General features: G+C 39.2%; 1 protein-coding gene across 1 annotated transcript in view; it reads right to left on the reverse strand.

Moving 5' to 3' along the window:
- Nucleotides 1–16824, reverse strand: part of Slc2a13 (solute carrier family 2 member 13) — a 322976-nt gene that overhangs the window by 137474 nt on the left and 168678 nt on the right. Inside the window, exon 4 of the mRNA XM_085678796.2 lies at nucleotides 8018–8126. Coding sequence (XP_085534922.1) covers nucleotides 8018–8126 — 109 coding nt within the window. The remainder of the gene's footprint in view (nucleotides 1–8017; nucleotides 8127–16824) is intronic.

Raw genomic sequence — 16824 nt, forward strand, 5'->3', positions numbered from 1 at the left:
GTCATGCTCTCTCACCCTCTCCACAGGACGCTTAAGCAGGCAGAGCCTGTCTATGAACACAAGTTAGAACACCGAGTTTACTGGAAGGCAGTAGAAGTGTTTGTTGTTATGAGGTAGTAAACACCAATGGGGCTGGGCTTTTGCCATTTCTGCGGATGCTTGCCAAGTTAGTATGCACTCGAGTATCACCTGGTAATCAGTGCGTATTAAGTGCTTTCTGTTAACCCTTGCATTACCACAGGATGTTTTCTGAAGGCCTCACTCATCTCTTGAAAATAAAAAGGGCGAAGCCTCTCTTTCTGATGTAGGCGGAGAAACTGTGAAGACAACCGAAAGCTGCCCACGCAGTGAGGCCACCCATCCCCCGGCTTCTCTCACTAGAAAAAGGAAGAGTAAAAAGAGATGAAGCAGTGCAATATGAATGACTGAAATATACAATAGAGGGGCTGGGGAAATGGTTCCGGGGCTGCTGCACAAACATGAGGACCTGAGCTCCTGTTCTCAGCACCCATATAATAAAACGCTGGCCATGGTATCATTCGCCTCGCACCGGAAGACGGAGACAGGAGGACTCTGGAGACTCACTGTTAGCCAGACCAGCTGAAACTCCAGGTACACTGAGAGATGCTGTTTCATCCAATAAGATGTGACTGGACAACACAATCAAAAGATGCTGTCTTTTAACAGCATTTGCATGGGCAAGTGTATCCCTCTACACACATGAACATACACACACACACACACACACACACACACATACAAAGACAAAGAATCCAAATGAGTTTCCCACAAAGACTTTTTTCTTCCATGAAATTTAAGGTAAAATTTTGGGTTTGAGTAATTTTCTGTGTTTTCAGGAGGAAAAAAATCTCTTATCTTCCACTGTCTGAGATGTTCTGATTCACCTTTGACATATGCATATCAAAAGGTAGATTATAATCCTTTAGAAGAATCAGGCTGTTAACAAGTCCACACAGAGCATTGTGTTTTCTACCGTCCGTCTGTCCTCTTCCCCACAGGTCAACACTCGCACAGGAGCATGCTGTGTCTTTGTGGCAGGAGGGGCTCATTTACTGACTGTCATCAATATCTCTAAGGTGAAAAATCATCAATACTATAACTAGGGCTTAGCATAAATTACACGGGGGTAGTTTTTTATTTTGTTACACCGATCATTGTCTGCATTCATTGTGCTTTCCCCTTTGCTTTTGAGATATATGAAACCATCCCTTGGTCTCACCACAGCCCCAACTCTGTGGCTGGAAAGCCAGCACTCTGTTCCCTAGGTTCTTTTCCCCTTGGAATAGATGAAAATAGTCACTCAGACACATGCTTGAAATTACTAAGTAATCAGACGATATTAGAAAACTGGTTCTTTTCTAACTTAACCGTTTTGTTTCAAGTTTGAAGAGGCAAGGAGTCCTCTGTTCAAAAAGAGTTAAAGATGAGAAAATACGGTCTAGGATAAAATCAAGCTACTGCTCATTTAAATTGGTATTCAGACCAACACAGACACGCACAAATGGCAGAGTGGACAGACTACTTCAAGAAGGGAATGTACAGCCTTGGTTGAGGTGGGATATCACGAGGCAAAGAAGATGGAGATAAAGTACCCCATGAGAGAGAAGAAACAGAAAACAGCCTATCACTAAGATTGTATCTGCAAATGGAGCAAGAATCCTCAGTATTTCCCCATATGGTTTCTATGAACTTTTCTGGGTGAGAATGAAAATATTTCAAATTTAAAATTCACAAAGACTTCAGGATAAAGTTATAACTTCTAAAAGGAAATGTCAGCTTCTATATTTTATTAAACTTGCGCTCAAATGCTGAAGAGCAGTGCTGACTTTACTTCTCATTAAAGGTCAGAAACCATAGGGGGAAAGGGGTAGAATTTCAAGTTTATAATAATGATATGTCCATGAGACTGAACCCTGAAATTAATAAAAAAATTTAAAACAAGGGAAAATACAGCTAATATTTCTAGCGAAACCCACAAAATTAGATCATTTAGCTACAATACAAAAATTATTTTAAACTGGAAATAAAGTTTATCAAATATACTGAATCTTAAGAGTAATGAGAAAGAAGGACACATACACTCACACACAATCCATGCACACCCTGCCACACGTGCCCCAAACAGACACATAAATGTACACACACAAACACACATCTATACACATGCATACATCCATTCACATTCGCACAGACACACACACACACACACATTACACAGCCACAAATACACACACATAAACACATGCACACACACGCACACATACATGCAGGTACATGTCCAAGCTCCCAACCCCATACACACACAGACACATACACTGAGGTTAGAAAGGGTCTGAGAAAACACAGCGTGAGAGTCCCTGACTTTTCACTGAGGACAAGCTGCACTGTGGTCATCCCTGCACTGATTTACAAGTTGCACAGGCTCTGAACGGGAATGTCAGAAGCACAGATATAACCACCAATTCTATCATATTGTGTTCATGTCCAAATCTCTAGCTGCTGGATACAGACATCTTTTTAGCATCTTTGAGAAGCTCAGTAGCTACTGTGCACCTAGTAGATGTGGTCTCTCTTCAATCATCATTACTTTCTTATCCCCGTTTTTCAGGATCAAGGCTCAAGTATGTTCTGTGGCTTATGGTACTTTTATCATGTCTAGCTGGTGATGAATAAAGCAGACCAATGACAGTCATAAATCACATGGAGTAGAAAGATGGTAATATCCCTTTGTCTCTAAGAAATGACGGAGGATTTATAAGGATGAATATTTCAAGATTGGAAACTGTAGTCAGTACAGTTTGTTCTAGGCACTGTCGGCAGATGAAGACAGCATTTCATCCAGCAGTTAGAAGCACACTGGCGTGAGCTACAAACCATCAATTAGAAATGGCTCTATGAATCCTATTTAAAAGAACTATTTTTTTTAAAAAAGGAACAATTCCTTTGTTTTCTGTGCCATTAAACTTGTCAAGTTTAAGAAACAGATATTTACAGAAGCAGACTAGATTGTGGCGAGGAGATCACCTCGCATGTTCATACAGGGCTCTCACTGCCTCTGCATTGTTTCAAAGTTTGGTGCTTGCCTTGCTGTAGTCCCATGCTACACCGCCGAGGAAGAAAGATGTGTCTCAGAATGATGGCAGACTACGATAAATATGGATTAAACTCAGATATGAGGCACCAGATGGGCCTTCAGAGGGTCAATAAAGGCAATAAAACCAAAGGTAACTTTGGTAGAAGGGAATACCAGAATCATTGGCAATGGGATTCCAGTCGGAAAGGGGTGAAATTGTGACAGATTAATGTCAAGTTCACAAAGGACATGGTTGCGATGCACTAGGACTCTGGATCCTAATGCTTGTTTGAGTTCATTTAAAAACTGTGTGGGGCTTACCATAATGGGAGGGCACATGTATGCCAAGGTGCATTTGTGAATAGCCAACATGGTAAAAGTGATTTTCTCCTTCTGCTTGTACACAGGTTCCTGACCTCCAACCCTGTTACCAAGTTTGCTTAGCCTCTTCTTGTCAGGTTCACTAATCTTTATTACTGAAAATTATTTTAACCTTTACACTCTTCTCAAATTATTACTAACTACTTAAATATATTAGGCGACTTTAAATGATAATACCATTAGTCTCAAATAGAAACAGTTTGATTAAATTTTACTGTACATAATCATTAGTTCCACTGATTAACTTTAGTAAGTAACTGGAAGGAAAACTTCTAGGATATGGATTTCCAAGATCTGTAGTTCAGAAAACATGGCTGTATTCTTTGTCTAGGAGATGACTCTATGGAAACATGGTGGAATCTTTATATTTAATTGTGAGTGTGTTTAATGTGTGTTTCCATCGGCCTATACAGCCATACATGCCAAAGCAGTTGCTTTTGTCTACTTAAAATTTTTTCAAACAATATATTTTGAGCATGTTTTCCTGCCCCATCCTCTCAACCTCCCTCCCCACCGAATTTTATAAACTCCCTCTCTCTCTCTCTCTCTCTCACACACACACACACACACACACACACACACAAAACATAAAATGAAAAACAAAATGCCAAGTCAAAAAAAACTGAAACAAAACACACACACACACACACACACACACACACAAAACAAAATAAAACAAAACAAAAACCATATGGAGTCCCTCAACACTCACGGATCTATGTGTTAGAGGAAACAGGAAGAATGTAGGAGCCCAGGGTGATGGACGACTCCAAGGAAACTGTCTTCCAGACACAACAGGACAGACAGACATAAGAACTTACAGAGACTGTGGCAGGATGCATAGGCCCAAAGCCTATGCATAGGCCCAAAGGCCCTTAATAATGAATGAAGCACATCAAAGAGTCTGCAACTTTAGTCTGCTTATCCCACAACACATACATGCTTAAAGTGGTAAATTGGGACCCTTTTGTCTTCCCTGCATCTCCAAACAATCTCTTCTCCTTTATATCCTGGTCCTAACAATCTCCTTTATTAATGACCTTATACTACATGATAATGCACAGCCCTAAAAGACAGGGATAAGCTCTTTCCCGTAATGCCTGGCAGTGTTACACAGCTGTGCTTGGCTGTTTCACAGTTCTGATGTTTCTCTATCCAGTTTACTTCTGTGAAATCCCTATTATTCTCACACACAATTCATATATTCCCCCTCTTGTCCTTAGCTCTTGTTACTTTTTCTCTTTTCTCTGTCTTTTGCTTTTATTTCTTACTCAAAAATATGTGGATTCAGGCACTATGCCAACCTTCCCTTCCTAGCTACTTTCTCCACCTTGACTTTTTTTCTCAGTTGCTCTAATACCCATCCACTTCCCTTCAATTCTGAATCTCTGAATAATGTGAACTTTGTATAGAGGGTCTACCCAGCAGTATCAGAGAAGGCTCAGCACTTAAGAAAGAGGACTGACTGGTCTTCTGAGGACTCAGATTTGATTCCCATCACCCATATGGTAGCTAAACACACCTGTAAAAGTAGTTTCAGAGCATTCAACATACTTTTCTGGCCTCTGAGGGTAACATGATTGTAAGTGGTATATAGACATACATATAGGCAAACACCTATATACATAAAATAAAAAAACAGAAATTAAAAATGAATACATCATAGGATACATAGAAAATCATGAGATACATAGGAAAACTGGAATAATTTTTTTAGATTGTACCTGACATTGTGGTGGAATAAAGCTAGGAATGAACAAGAGACACATAAACTATGTACAAATTTGGAGAGTGAAAAATACTAGTGGACCATGGGTCAGAGAAATTAAAAGATACTGGAAAATTCATAGAGACAGAGACCCACATCGGAGCACTGGACTGAACTCCCAAGGCCCAGTTGAAGAACAGAAGGAGGGAGAATATGAGCAAGGAGATCAGGACCGTGAGGGTTTGAGACAGTGTGCCTGATCTAATGAAAGCTCACCAAAGCCAGCTCTGGGACTGAACGAGCATGTGATCAAACTGGACCCTCTGAATGTGGCTGACAATTAGGGCCAACTGAGAAGCCAATGATAATGGCACTGAGATTTGTCTCTGTTGCATGTACTGACTTGTTGGGATCCTAGTCTATTTGGATGCACACCTTCCTAAGCCTGGATGGAGGTGGGAGGGTCCTGGACTTCCCACAAGGCAGGGTACCCTCCCCTCTCTTAGAACTGGACGGGGAGAGGGGCAGAAGAGTTGGGGAAGTGGGAGGGCAATGTGAGGAGGGGAGGAAATGAAAATTTTGAATGGTATTATTTATAAAGCGATAAAAAATAAAAATAAAACAAAAAAAATAAAAAAATGGGTAAAAATTAAAACAATACTCCAAACCTTACAAGATAAATAAGAGTGGGGACAAGATGGAAGCTGATAGTTACATATTTCAAAAATCAGAGATCTTAAATAAATTAACTAACAATATACCTTCTGAACTTAGGAAAATAAGAACAAACCAAAACCCAAATTAGACTATGGAAAGAAATAATCAACATTAGGGCAGAAATTAATGAACTGAAAAAAAATTAAACACAGTACAGGAATCAATGAGAAAAAGATTTGGAAAGGTAAACAAGATCAACCAATAATACTTAGTCAAATTATCAAAAGAATCAGAAAGCCTAAATCCACAAAGTAAAGACTCTAAAGGGAGACATTACAATAGATTCAATAACATTCAGGAAACCATTAATATATATTTTAAAAGCTTGTATTTCATTAAACTGGAAAATTGAAAAGGATGAGTTTCTAAATGAACCAAAGTTAAATTAACACAACATAAACAATTTAAGCAGACCTAAAAGTAACAAGACTGAAGAATAAAAATCCCCCAACTGAAGTCTACTGTTAAATTCAATCATGTCTATAAATAAGAATTGACAACAATGTTTCAAAAGCTATTTCTTCTATGAACTAGAAAGGAGAAGAAGAGTACCAAACCCCTTCTACAATGCCCAAATTACCCTAGTACCAAATTCAGAATGAGGCACAACAAAAAAAGGAGAAAATTATGTAACAAATTTCCTGATTAATATTGATTCAAAGATAACCAATATGATACTTAGAAAAAGCACACAAGTACACATCAAAACTTGACTATAATCAAGTCAGCCTCATTCCAAAGATCTATGGATGGTTCAGTCCATTCAAGTAAATGAATGACACATCACATGAGTAGACCCCAGGAGAGAAATCAAATGATAATTTCTCTGTAAACTACTAGAGGAAAATGTATAGGAATACTTAAGGATATCTGCATGGGTAAGCATCTCGGAAGGGCACCAGTTGCTCAAAAAGGAATAGACAAATGGGACTCAGTGATGTAAAAAACTTACATACAGCAAAGGAAATTGACTTAGGTGCAGAGAGAACATACAGAGTTAGACAGAAACTTTGCGAGTTGTGTATGTTTCTAACGTCTAACACTAGCATATACAATGAACCAAAAGATTCAAAAATGAACAATCACATCATTAAATGGGAGACTGGAATGAACAGAAAGTCCCAAAAGGTGAAACACAAATGGCCAATATACATGAAAATACATGAAAAAAAAGCTAACTTCACTAGTCATGGAAATGCATTTCTTGATATTATAATTGGAATGGCAGCCATCAAGAAAACAAAATGGCTCTTAAGGATGAGGACAACAAAACCCTTGTGCATTATTGGGAGAAAATGTAAGCTAGTCCAGTCACCATAAACATCAGCACAGAGGATTCTCTGAAACCTACAATGTGACCCAACTTCACCACTTCCCAAAACTCTAAGTCAATACATCACAAAGATACTTTATATCAATGTATAATGCATTGCACTGTGCACAACAACTAAGCTATGGAACTATCCTAGATGTCCATCAACAGAGGAATGGATAAAGAAAATATCATTTATATATACAGTGGAATTTGTTTAGCCATAAGAATAATGAGATTATAATGCTTGCAAGAAAATGGGTACAATCAGAGATTATCATATTAAGTGAATTAAGTGAGTCTCAGAAAGACAAATATCACATTATTTTCCCATTTGAGAGTCCTAAATTGTATATAAAATTGTACATAAAATCAAATCTATAGAGATTATATGAATGTAGGCACAAATCTGTCTGGGAAACAAGAGGGATATGAGGGAACATGGTCAAGAAAGGAATGCGGTGGCTACGGGGAAAGAATGTGCTCCAAAATCATTACAAGACTGCATGAAAATGCTCTGTGGGACTCTGCACAATAAATGAAGTTCAAAAATATGTCAGCTTGGATTATACGAAAGAATCAGAGGCATAAAAACAACTTATATAAAACATATACTAACGATAATATACCAAACACAAATAACCTCATGGTATCGAATGTGGAGTTTTTAACAATCATAAGACACGCCCAGAGGACATTCCTCTGCATTCAAGAGTGTGACAAACTATGGAGCACTCTCTCTTGTCTTCCCTGTGAATCACTCCCTGCACAGACTTTTCAAGAGCAAGCTGACAAGGATACGTACATGATGGTGTTGATGCCCGAGAGCTGCTGGAACATCTGTAAACCACATCCCACAAATAAAGCCCGGCGGGTAGGGGCGTAACTCAGCATTCTGCAGATTACAGGTCCAGCTGTTTTCACAAAGAAAGAGAGAAAGACCCGGCCATTACTTTAATATCCCATTGCAAATCTCTGTGAAATTAACACCATTGGGCATTTTGAAATACAACTTTTACGGAAATTTGGGAACAATGTCTTGCTTCTAAAACCTACAGAAATTTTGAATTGTAATTTGAGAGGCCACAGCAGAGAATTCTGATGACCGCATGTCATGGGTAATATTTAGACTCACAGAACTGAATCTGTCACACATTATTTATCCTTGAATTCTTTCTAGTTACAATGATTAATTATGCATTTTGTTTTTCTACTTCACAATTAAAAAGGACTTAAAATGCATCCATATGGGACCATTTACAAAGTAACTGGCAAAAACAATCACATGAAAAAGCATTTATCACAAACAAATAAGAATAAAATTCATCCCACTCTATTCTAGTGACCTCATGGAATTTAGGCTTGATATCAATTCTGGTTATGGATACACTGAAAATTATCAAAAGGAAATAAAAGAAAAATAACATCTGTTGTGTATAAATATATGTATGAATGGAAATGTTTAAAAACTGAGTTTCCCTCAAGAGGCATTCAGTGATCATTCAAAAATATAAAACAGAGGCTAGTGAGATGCCTTACCTGGTGCCTAAACCTGGTGACCTAAGCTCCATCCTTAAGACCCACATGACAAAAGGAAAGAAGTAATGCTTGCAAGTTGCTCTCTGATCTCCAGAGGCACACCATGCCATGCACAACAGGGACATGTGTGCGTGCACACACAAACACATACAGACATGTACACACACAGTCACAGATAAATGTAATAAAATATATATGGGATTTCTAACATCCTGGATCAGTTCTGCACAGCTGTGGTATCAAAATCACCGAGGCCTCTCATAAGGTAACTGGCCTGGGTCATGACATAGCTTTTACTCTTTAAAGGGTTTGCCACAGAGTGCCCTGGAAACACTACCAAGTGTTGTATATGGTATCCTTGCTGGACTAGGACATCTCTGCTGTGAGAGAAAATGGCTTGTCGCTCCCAGGATGCCAACCACTTAATTAAAGCACATTCCCTGAAGGTCATGCTTCATCACCAAACCCCAAATAAGCCAAGGGAACTAAAATCCATGTAAATATCACTATTTCAGGTTACAGAAATGATAAAGAATATGTGCAATGTCTCAGTAATAAATGGTGATATGAGATGCCGAGCCATAGTATTAATTAGAACTAAATGCTACAGGGCTAAGACTGTTCTGACTCCTCAAGAGTATGATTAAAACCACAAAATTTGACTTACTGAAAATGTTTCTGTTTCTCAGTGTAAAGACATGACAAATCAGCCTCGCGGAGCAGTAGAGTCACTAAGAGCTCAATAAAAGGATAACTCATTTAAAAAGGAGACTGAGCGAATGCCACACATAAAAATGACTTAGGCTCACTCAGGCTACAGGACAATCAACTATATCAGAAGGGCTGTGTGAGGCAAGGAAAGGTCAGGTATCTTGATGTGACAATGTTGCAAGACATATCAATCACTCGCGGGAAGGAAGGTGGGCTTCTGAGCAAATATAAATATCTCGAAGTGAACTTCACAAAGAAGGGATGCACACACTACTCTACGAACACCAACCTTTCCCCTACAGCCAAAACCTTCGTGTAAAATATCTCTTGCCCTGTGTATTAGGAGTAAATTTTAAATGGTAACCAAATCAAAGTCTGCTTATCTTGGTTTCCATAGGTCAAAGACTATCTTTTCCTTGTTCAAGAAGTCTATAACAGTATTCCACTATTCCACTATATCATGAACTGACGGCCAGGTAAGATCATAGGGAGAAAATTATAACAAGTCGGACCACAGTCTGCCATGCCTTAACATAAAGGGATGGGCTAGCAAGTGTGTGGAATATTACTTTAACTATGTAAGGATGTGTTACCTTTGCTTATCCTGAATTAATTTAATGATGTAAAGATGTGTGACATTTATTTATGTGGCATTGGTTAACGATGTAAAGATGTGTTGCTTTGCCTGCCTAAGGCGCCTGATTGGTCTAATAAAAAGATGAATGGACTATAGTCAGCAGTAGAGGGATAGGCAGGGCTGGCAGGCGGAGAGAATAACTAGAAAGAGGAATCTAGGCTCAGAAGAAGAGAATGAGAGGCGAGAACAGGCAGCAGAGGAAGGACTCTTCCAGGGCCAGGCAGCCACCAGTCAGCCACTGGCAGAGTAGGACATACAGAATGAAAGAAAGGTAAACAAATCCCTGAGTCAAAACACAGATGAAGATAAAGCAGATTAAGTTATAAGAGCTAGTAGGACAAGAATAAGATAAAGCCAAGCATTAATGATTTAGGAGCTACTACAAGTATGTATTTCTTTTCTAGGTCTTTAAAACAAATCTAAATTTTCTATTTTTTTCTTGTATTCTTTAAACAATAAGCAATGCTAATTCCCTTATTCTACCAGATATTTTTTCATTAATGTTTTGATCAGAGCAGTTACACATATGATCATGTGTAAACAAGTTTAAGAATTTCCTTTTGTTAAAGTCATAAACCTAGTTTTTCCATGGCAGCAGAATGGGCTGGATAAATCAAAACTATCATTAATCTTTATATCAAGAAGGTAAGCAGAATAAAAGAGAAGCAAAAAACACTTAAGTGTACTTATTGTCTAACTGTTCCTCAGCAAAATTCAAAATGCCAAGTTCTATTTCACTGTATAATTATTTTGTTTTTGTAATGAAATACAATTTTGTATATTCAAGAAGTTCATGTTTAATTGTTGTAGACATTTGTGTCTTGAAATGCAGAAATTTTCCACACACACACACACACACACACACAAACTAAATCTTATGACCAGCTAACTTTAAACATATTGGCAGTCACGAAGAGGCTGAGGAACCAGTGTGCTTTGCTCTGTTATTCCGTTTCAAACATCTCAGGCTACGTGCTGCATAACTCTTGTCTGATGTAACAGGTTTAACATGGGCTCAATGGCATCGAGAAAAGAGACAGTCTACCAGCTGCCCTTCCTATGGATAGGTGCACCGGTGGGATCTCAGCCTGCCGACTGCTTAAGAACACACAAGGACCCCAGTTGTATCGCACAAACCCTCAGCTTTTGACTTGCATTTAGCAGCTGAGACAGAATAAAGGTTCATCAGCTTTACTTCTCCACGTGAAAGCACTAAAGAGCCAGGCAAAATCCAGAAGAAAGAGGTTTCTATGCTACTGGGCAACATCCTACAACAAGGATCAACAATGTATAACATCTGGCAAAAAAAAAAAAATCATAAGTTTCAGAAGACAAGTAATTTCAGTGTCTGATGAAAATCAATTCATCAGGAGAATGTACCAAACCGAAATATTATCAAAATGTATGAAATAATGTTTGACACGTCTATGAGGAAGACAGAATAACTCAGTTACTCTCCAGTTTAGAAACAGGCAAGAAATCAGTGGGAAGCAGAAGACATCAGGAATTCTATCAACAAACTGTCTGCTATGGGGGGGGGTCACTTTGGGAAATGGGAATTTTGTTTAAGATTTATTTTAATTTTTATTTATGTGTATGTGTGTCTGCCTGTGTGTGGGTATACCGTGTGTGGAGGTGTACACCATGTGTGTGGGTATATGCCAGGTGTGTGGGTGCATACCATATGTGGGGGTGTATACCATGTGTGTGGGTGCCCACAGTCGAGAATGTCAAATCCCCTGTAGCTGGAATTGCAGGTGGTTATGATCTGCCCAACTTGAGGGGTTGTAGGTCCCAGGGAGTCCATATATCCAGAAATGGGCTCAAACTGGATTAAAGGAGGATTTTTAGCAGTTAGATAAAAGTCAGCATTCCTTAGGAACTGTACCCACCAAAAGGCAGTATTTTCCTTGCCTCTGGTATAAGGGACATATGGTTCTCTATCTCTCTACTGATATATACCTGTGGCACCTATCAGCTCACCTAAGCTCACTCTGGTCTCCAGGCTCTCTCAGTCCCAACTCGCAAATACTTCCTATGCATTTCAAAGTTCTCACAGTAGCTGCCTGGCTTCTCACCTCAGATTCCCGCTCTCTATACCCACTACGCACCCACGACCACTAGTCTCTATTTCTGCTATCTACACCGCCCTCCCCACTCCCTCACAGATAGTCCTGGCCATGTTTGGTATGGTTTGGTTTGGTGTGTTTTCATTTTGGGTTTTTTTCCCCTCTCTCTGCTCTCTGCAAGTTTCCAGATGCTTCTGGATATTTTCACTCTCTTATGCACAGATATTTCACTCTCTTATTCCCCCTAATGGGGCAGACATCTCAACAGCTTCTCTATAAAGCTCTTGTGCATAATGGTGTAGCTCTCCAAACCCTGAATTGTGAACCAGAAAAGGGCTATACACAGTCTTCAGTAACAACAAAACAGTTATGCTTTAATGTCTTCAAACGCATCTCCAAAACTACACTCAATTAATTTAAACGTACTCAAGTTGGAAATTACCAAGAAAATGTTCTTTGAGTATAATGCCTTTCGGAAATCAACTGAAAGGCACCTAGAGTGGAAATTCTTGGGTGATTCTACCAACCAAGGAACAATGTAAAGAGTGTGAAAGTCTATGAAAAGACACCATGTAAACTTTGTGGAATGGAGCTAAAAACCTTAGCTACAACCTTAAGAAACAAACAAACAAACAAAAAAGACAAAGGAAACACAGGCTAAAAATAACAGCAAAACCCACAAAGTAGCAAAGAGGAAGACAGTTGAACTGAACTAGTGAAGCCAGAAGCTGGTTCCTGGAAAAGATGAATAAATCTGGAACTTTCAAACCAGACTGTGGAGGCCAAATGAGGATCCCTTTGCAATGACCCTTGTCCTGAACTCTGCCCTCATGGCCAAAGAGTCCGTGCAGGTTGGTTCAAGGTGAGATTATACTGGATTACCTGGTCTGTCTGCAGTGAAGCCTCACAGGAAGTGCAATGTTCAAGACAGGGAAAATGACAGGGACTCGACTGACTTAGACATAGGCTAGGAAACATGGGATGACACCAAAGTGGGAAAAATCAAGGAGCAGACTGCCTTCGAGAGCCTGTGGAGGGAGAGCACCTAAGGATGCCTTCATTTCAGTTCAGTCACACTGGTCCTCAACTTGTTCCCAACAGAACTGGGGGACAACAAATGTACGGTTTTACTTCTGAAAATAACTTTTGAATTGGATGTATGTATACATGTTTGTGTGTATGTGTAGATATGCATGCCATTGATGTGGGATTCCCCTCTGTATACCATTAATTAATAGAGAGGCTTTAGGCCTCTAGCAGGGCAGAAAAGAACAAGGCAAGAATTCCAAGCAGAGGTAGAGGAAAAAAATAGGCAGATTCAGACAGACGCCAGGTAGCCACCGCCACAGGAGTAGACAGACGTCTGGAAGCTTTACCGGTAAACCACAAGCCTCATGGTAAAATACAAAATAGTGGAAATGGGTAAATTTAAGATATAAGAGCTAGTTAGAAATATGCTTAAGCTATTGATCAAACAGTATTACAATTAATATAGTTTCTGTGTAGTTATTTTGAGTCTGAGCAGCTGGAAAGGAAAGAGCAGCCTCTGCCAACATGCCATGGCATACATGATGAGGTCATGGAACTGTTGGCAGGAGTTGGTTTCCTCCTTCAATCATGTGGTTTTGGAGATTGAACTCAAGTTGTCAGAGTCAAGCTGGGTGTCAGGCCTTTACCCAGTGAGCCATCTCATGAGCTCAAAATGTCAACTTTTGTCGTCTGTATATAACAGACTTTCCTACTTACTCCACCGTGTGAACCCTCTTCCCTTAGAATTTGTTTACTCTCTTGCGAAGAAGGTTTCTATCCACCCCAAGAATGCCATGAGCAAAATGTTTTTTCCCCTTTCCTAAGCAATGAAGTTTCGTGAGCTCAAGGGCCTTATGCAAACAGTTCCCATATTGCCTTGGGATCTTCTGTATCCTGAGCATATTCATTGATTGTGATAAATATTCTGTTTTTCATTGTTTCTCTGTTCCTGTTTTGAACCCTGAACTGTCTTGGAATAAAAGCACTCACTCAGGAACAGCATCGTCTAGAGGGCCCTGGTTCTGAATCTCTGGCTTGACTTCAACTCCTCAACACCAGTTACTGGAGGGTTGTGATAGACTTTTTCAGTTACCGACTTTGGGGAATTTGTTACAGCAGCCATTGGAGACTAAATATACAGAAAATAAATGAGAGAAGACACAAATGGCCAGTGTCAGAAATAAAATAACTAAACTCAAAATAATAATAGAATAAGACAGTTATATATGATATATTATTCATTTTATATTCTTATACATATAAATTATATTGTTATACAATATGCATCACAATATGTAATCTAATTATTAAAATTGTATTATAATGATAAAATTATTAGGAATAATTTTATACCATCAAATATATCATCTTAAAGCAACAGACACATTCTCCAAAATATGAAACCTTCAAAGTTCAGAGAAGGTTTGAGTAGTCGAACCTGAAAGTTATAAGAAATAATTTATTAAAACTTTTGGAGGACTACAAGTTGGTTCAGTGGTTAAGAACATTTGCTGTTCTTCCACAGAACTGAGTATAGTTCCCATAATCATGCCAAGCATATCTATCAGATCCAACATTGTCTTCTGGCTTCTACAGGCTATCACACACATGGCATATACTCACATAGGCACAGAAGCACACACAGAGACACATAATATACACACATAATATAAAAATTCATGCAAACATACAATACACATACACACATAATCACATGTATATACAGATATGAACACACATGCACACACACATATATACATATACATACATATATACATGTACACACACACACACACATACACACACACACAGGGCTTTACCCTTAGTCCAAGTTGAATTGTGTCACTTATTGGGAGAGGTTGTCAAAAAGCATCACAGGAAGGATTTGGGAGTTAGAGGAATTTCAATTTCTTGATTGTTCAGCTAGTTTGATGGTAATTTACATATGCTGAAACTTGCCAATTTACTTGCTTTAAATGTGTTCTACTTATTGTATATAATTTATACTTCAATAGAGTTAGTTTTAAAAAATACTGAAAACTTCACCAACAGAAAAGATTTTGGGTACCAGGAAAACCAACACTGTGAAATGGATGGTGATCTTCCAAGGCTACAATCCCCTTAACCAGCAGCAAGAGGCCTGCCCATGCAGGGATTCAGAGGAAGAACCCCTCGGAGATGCATGGCCTTTACATCTGCAATATTTTGCCCACCCCTGCATTCCTCCCTGTTTGTTCCATTTACTTGAGGACTTTGTCACATACTAAAGGAAAAAGAAAGTGGACATTTTATGACAAACACATTACAAGATCTGAGGTGGAGAAGGTTCCCCACCACAGACGCTGTTCAGACTAAATTCTTTGTTGTAATGTAGGTGCCTCTGTGGGGAAAGCATGGTTGGATTGAGAGCAAGATAATCATCGCTCACTCGAAACATTAGTTTCCTCATCATCAATTTAGGAGTCTGTGATTCAGCTTCAATCATATACAGTGAGTTCCCTCCAACAGCACAGTCAGCTCAGAATGGCAGCTTGGCAAAGCCATTCTCATTCTGTCAGCTGTTGTCAAGAAAGGAGGACCAGGCCCTACAGTGAGCATTTCAAAGGCTTTCCTCCGTTCCCCTTGGGAGTCAAGAAGGGTATCCTGACATGTAGGTATCCATCGGCACATTGCAGAGGCCAGAAGAATTAGTTATGATTATTAAGCACCAGGGATATTAAGCACGGCACCATCCTGACAGCTTCACATTTCCATGTCTTCTCATGTCTGCCCAGTCCCGTTATCATCAGAAGCATCCTACTCGGGAAGGCTGCACAGGTGCTCTGACAGACACGAGGGAAGCTAAGCACAAAGTGGGCAAGCAGTCAAGAGGCCAACGTCACGCAGCCTTTCCCTGATCTTACCCTGACTTTATTTTGTACCTGCTCAGGAGACGGATTTTTGAAAGCTCCTAATTTCTTGAATAGTCATGTTTTTCTTGGCAACACATTTGAGACTTTACCCGACCCAGACCATGGCCCAGAAGCATAACCTAAACAATTGTGTTCTATCAAAACAAATGTCAGTAGGTTCTCTTGACCTACATTTACCAGTGATGTCATAAGTTTTTTGTTTTGTTTTGTTTTTTTGTGTGTGTCTTTATAAAAGCTGTACACCTGAGCTTCGGTGCCAAGTGTTCTCTTGGGAAAGAGCCTAATCTCAGTTGCTGGCTAATAAAGGACTCTAATTTGGGCTTAGAAAGTATGGCTGTCTATATCTTCCTTGCCTGGATTATAATAGTAGTTCTCCCAAGATCACAACAAACATTAAGTAAAGCTAGAATGTATGCTAATTGTCCATGCCATTGTTACGGGATATTTTAAAAGATATATTTGCATCAACTTATTTTCTAGTTAGAAAAAAAATGAACAATGTATAAGCATCCTGAATAAGAACTCTGTAAGATCAGAGCACTTTCAAGCTAAGGAGGAACCACATTCTGTGCCCATGTCAACATGTAAGGACGTCATCCCAATCCTATTGGCCCCCTCTGCTCTGAGAGGCAACCTTAATTATTCCATTCTTACATTCGGAGCGTTGGACTTTTCCCAAGAAAAAAATAGGAAAATGAGACACTATGGCCTTATG

This window comes from Myodes glareolus, chromosome 19 (genome assembly GCF_982192425.1).
Source record: "Myodes glareolus chromosome 19, mMyoGla1.1, whole genome shotgun sequence".
NCBI classification, from domain to species: domain Eukaryota; kingdom Metazoa; phylum Chordata; class Mammalia; order Rodentia; family Cricetidae; genus Myodes; species Myodes glareolus.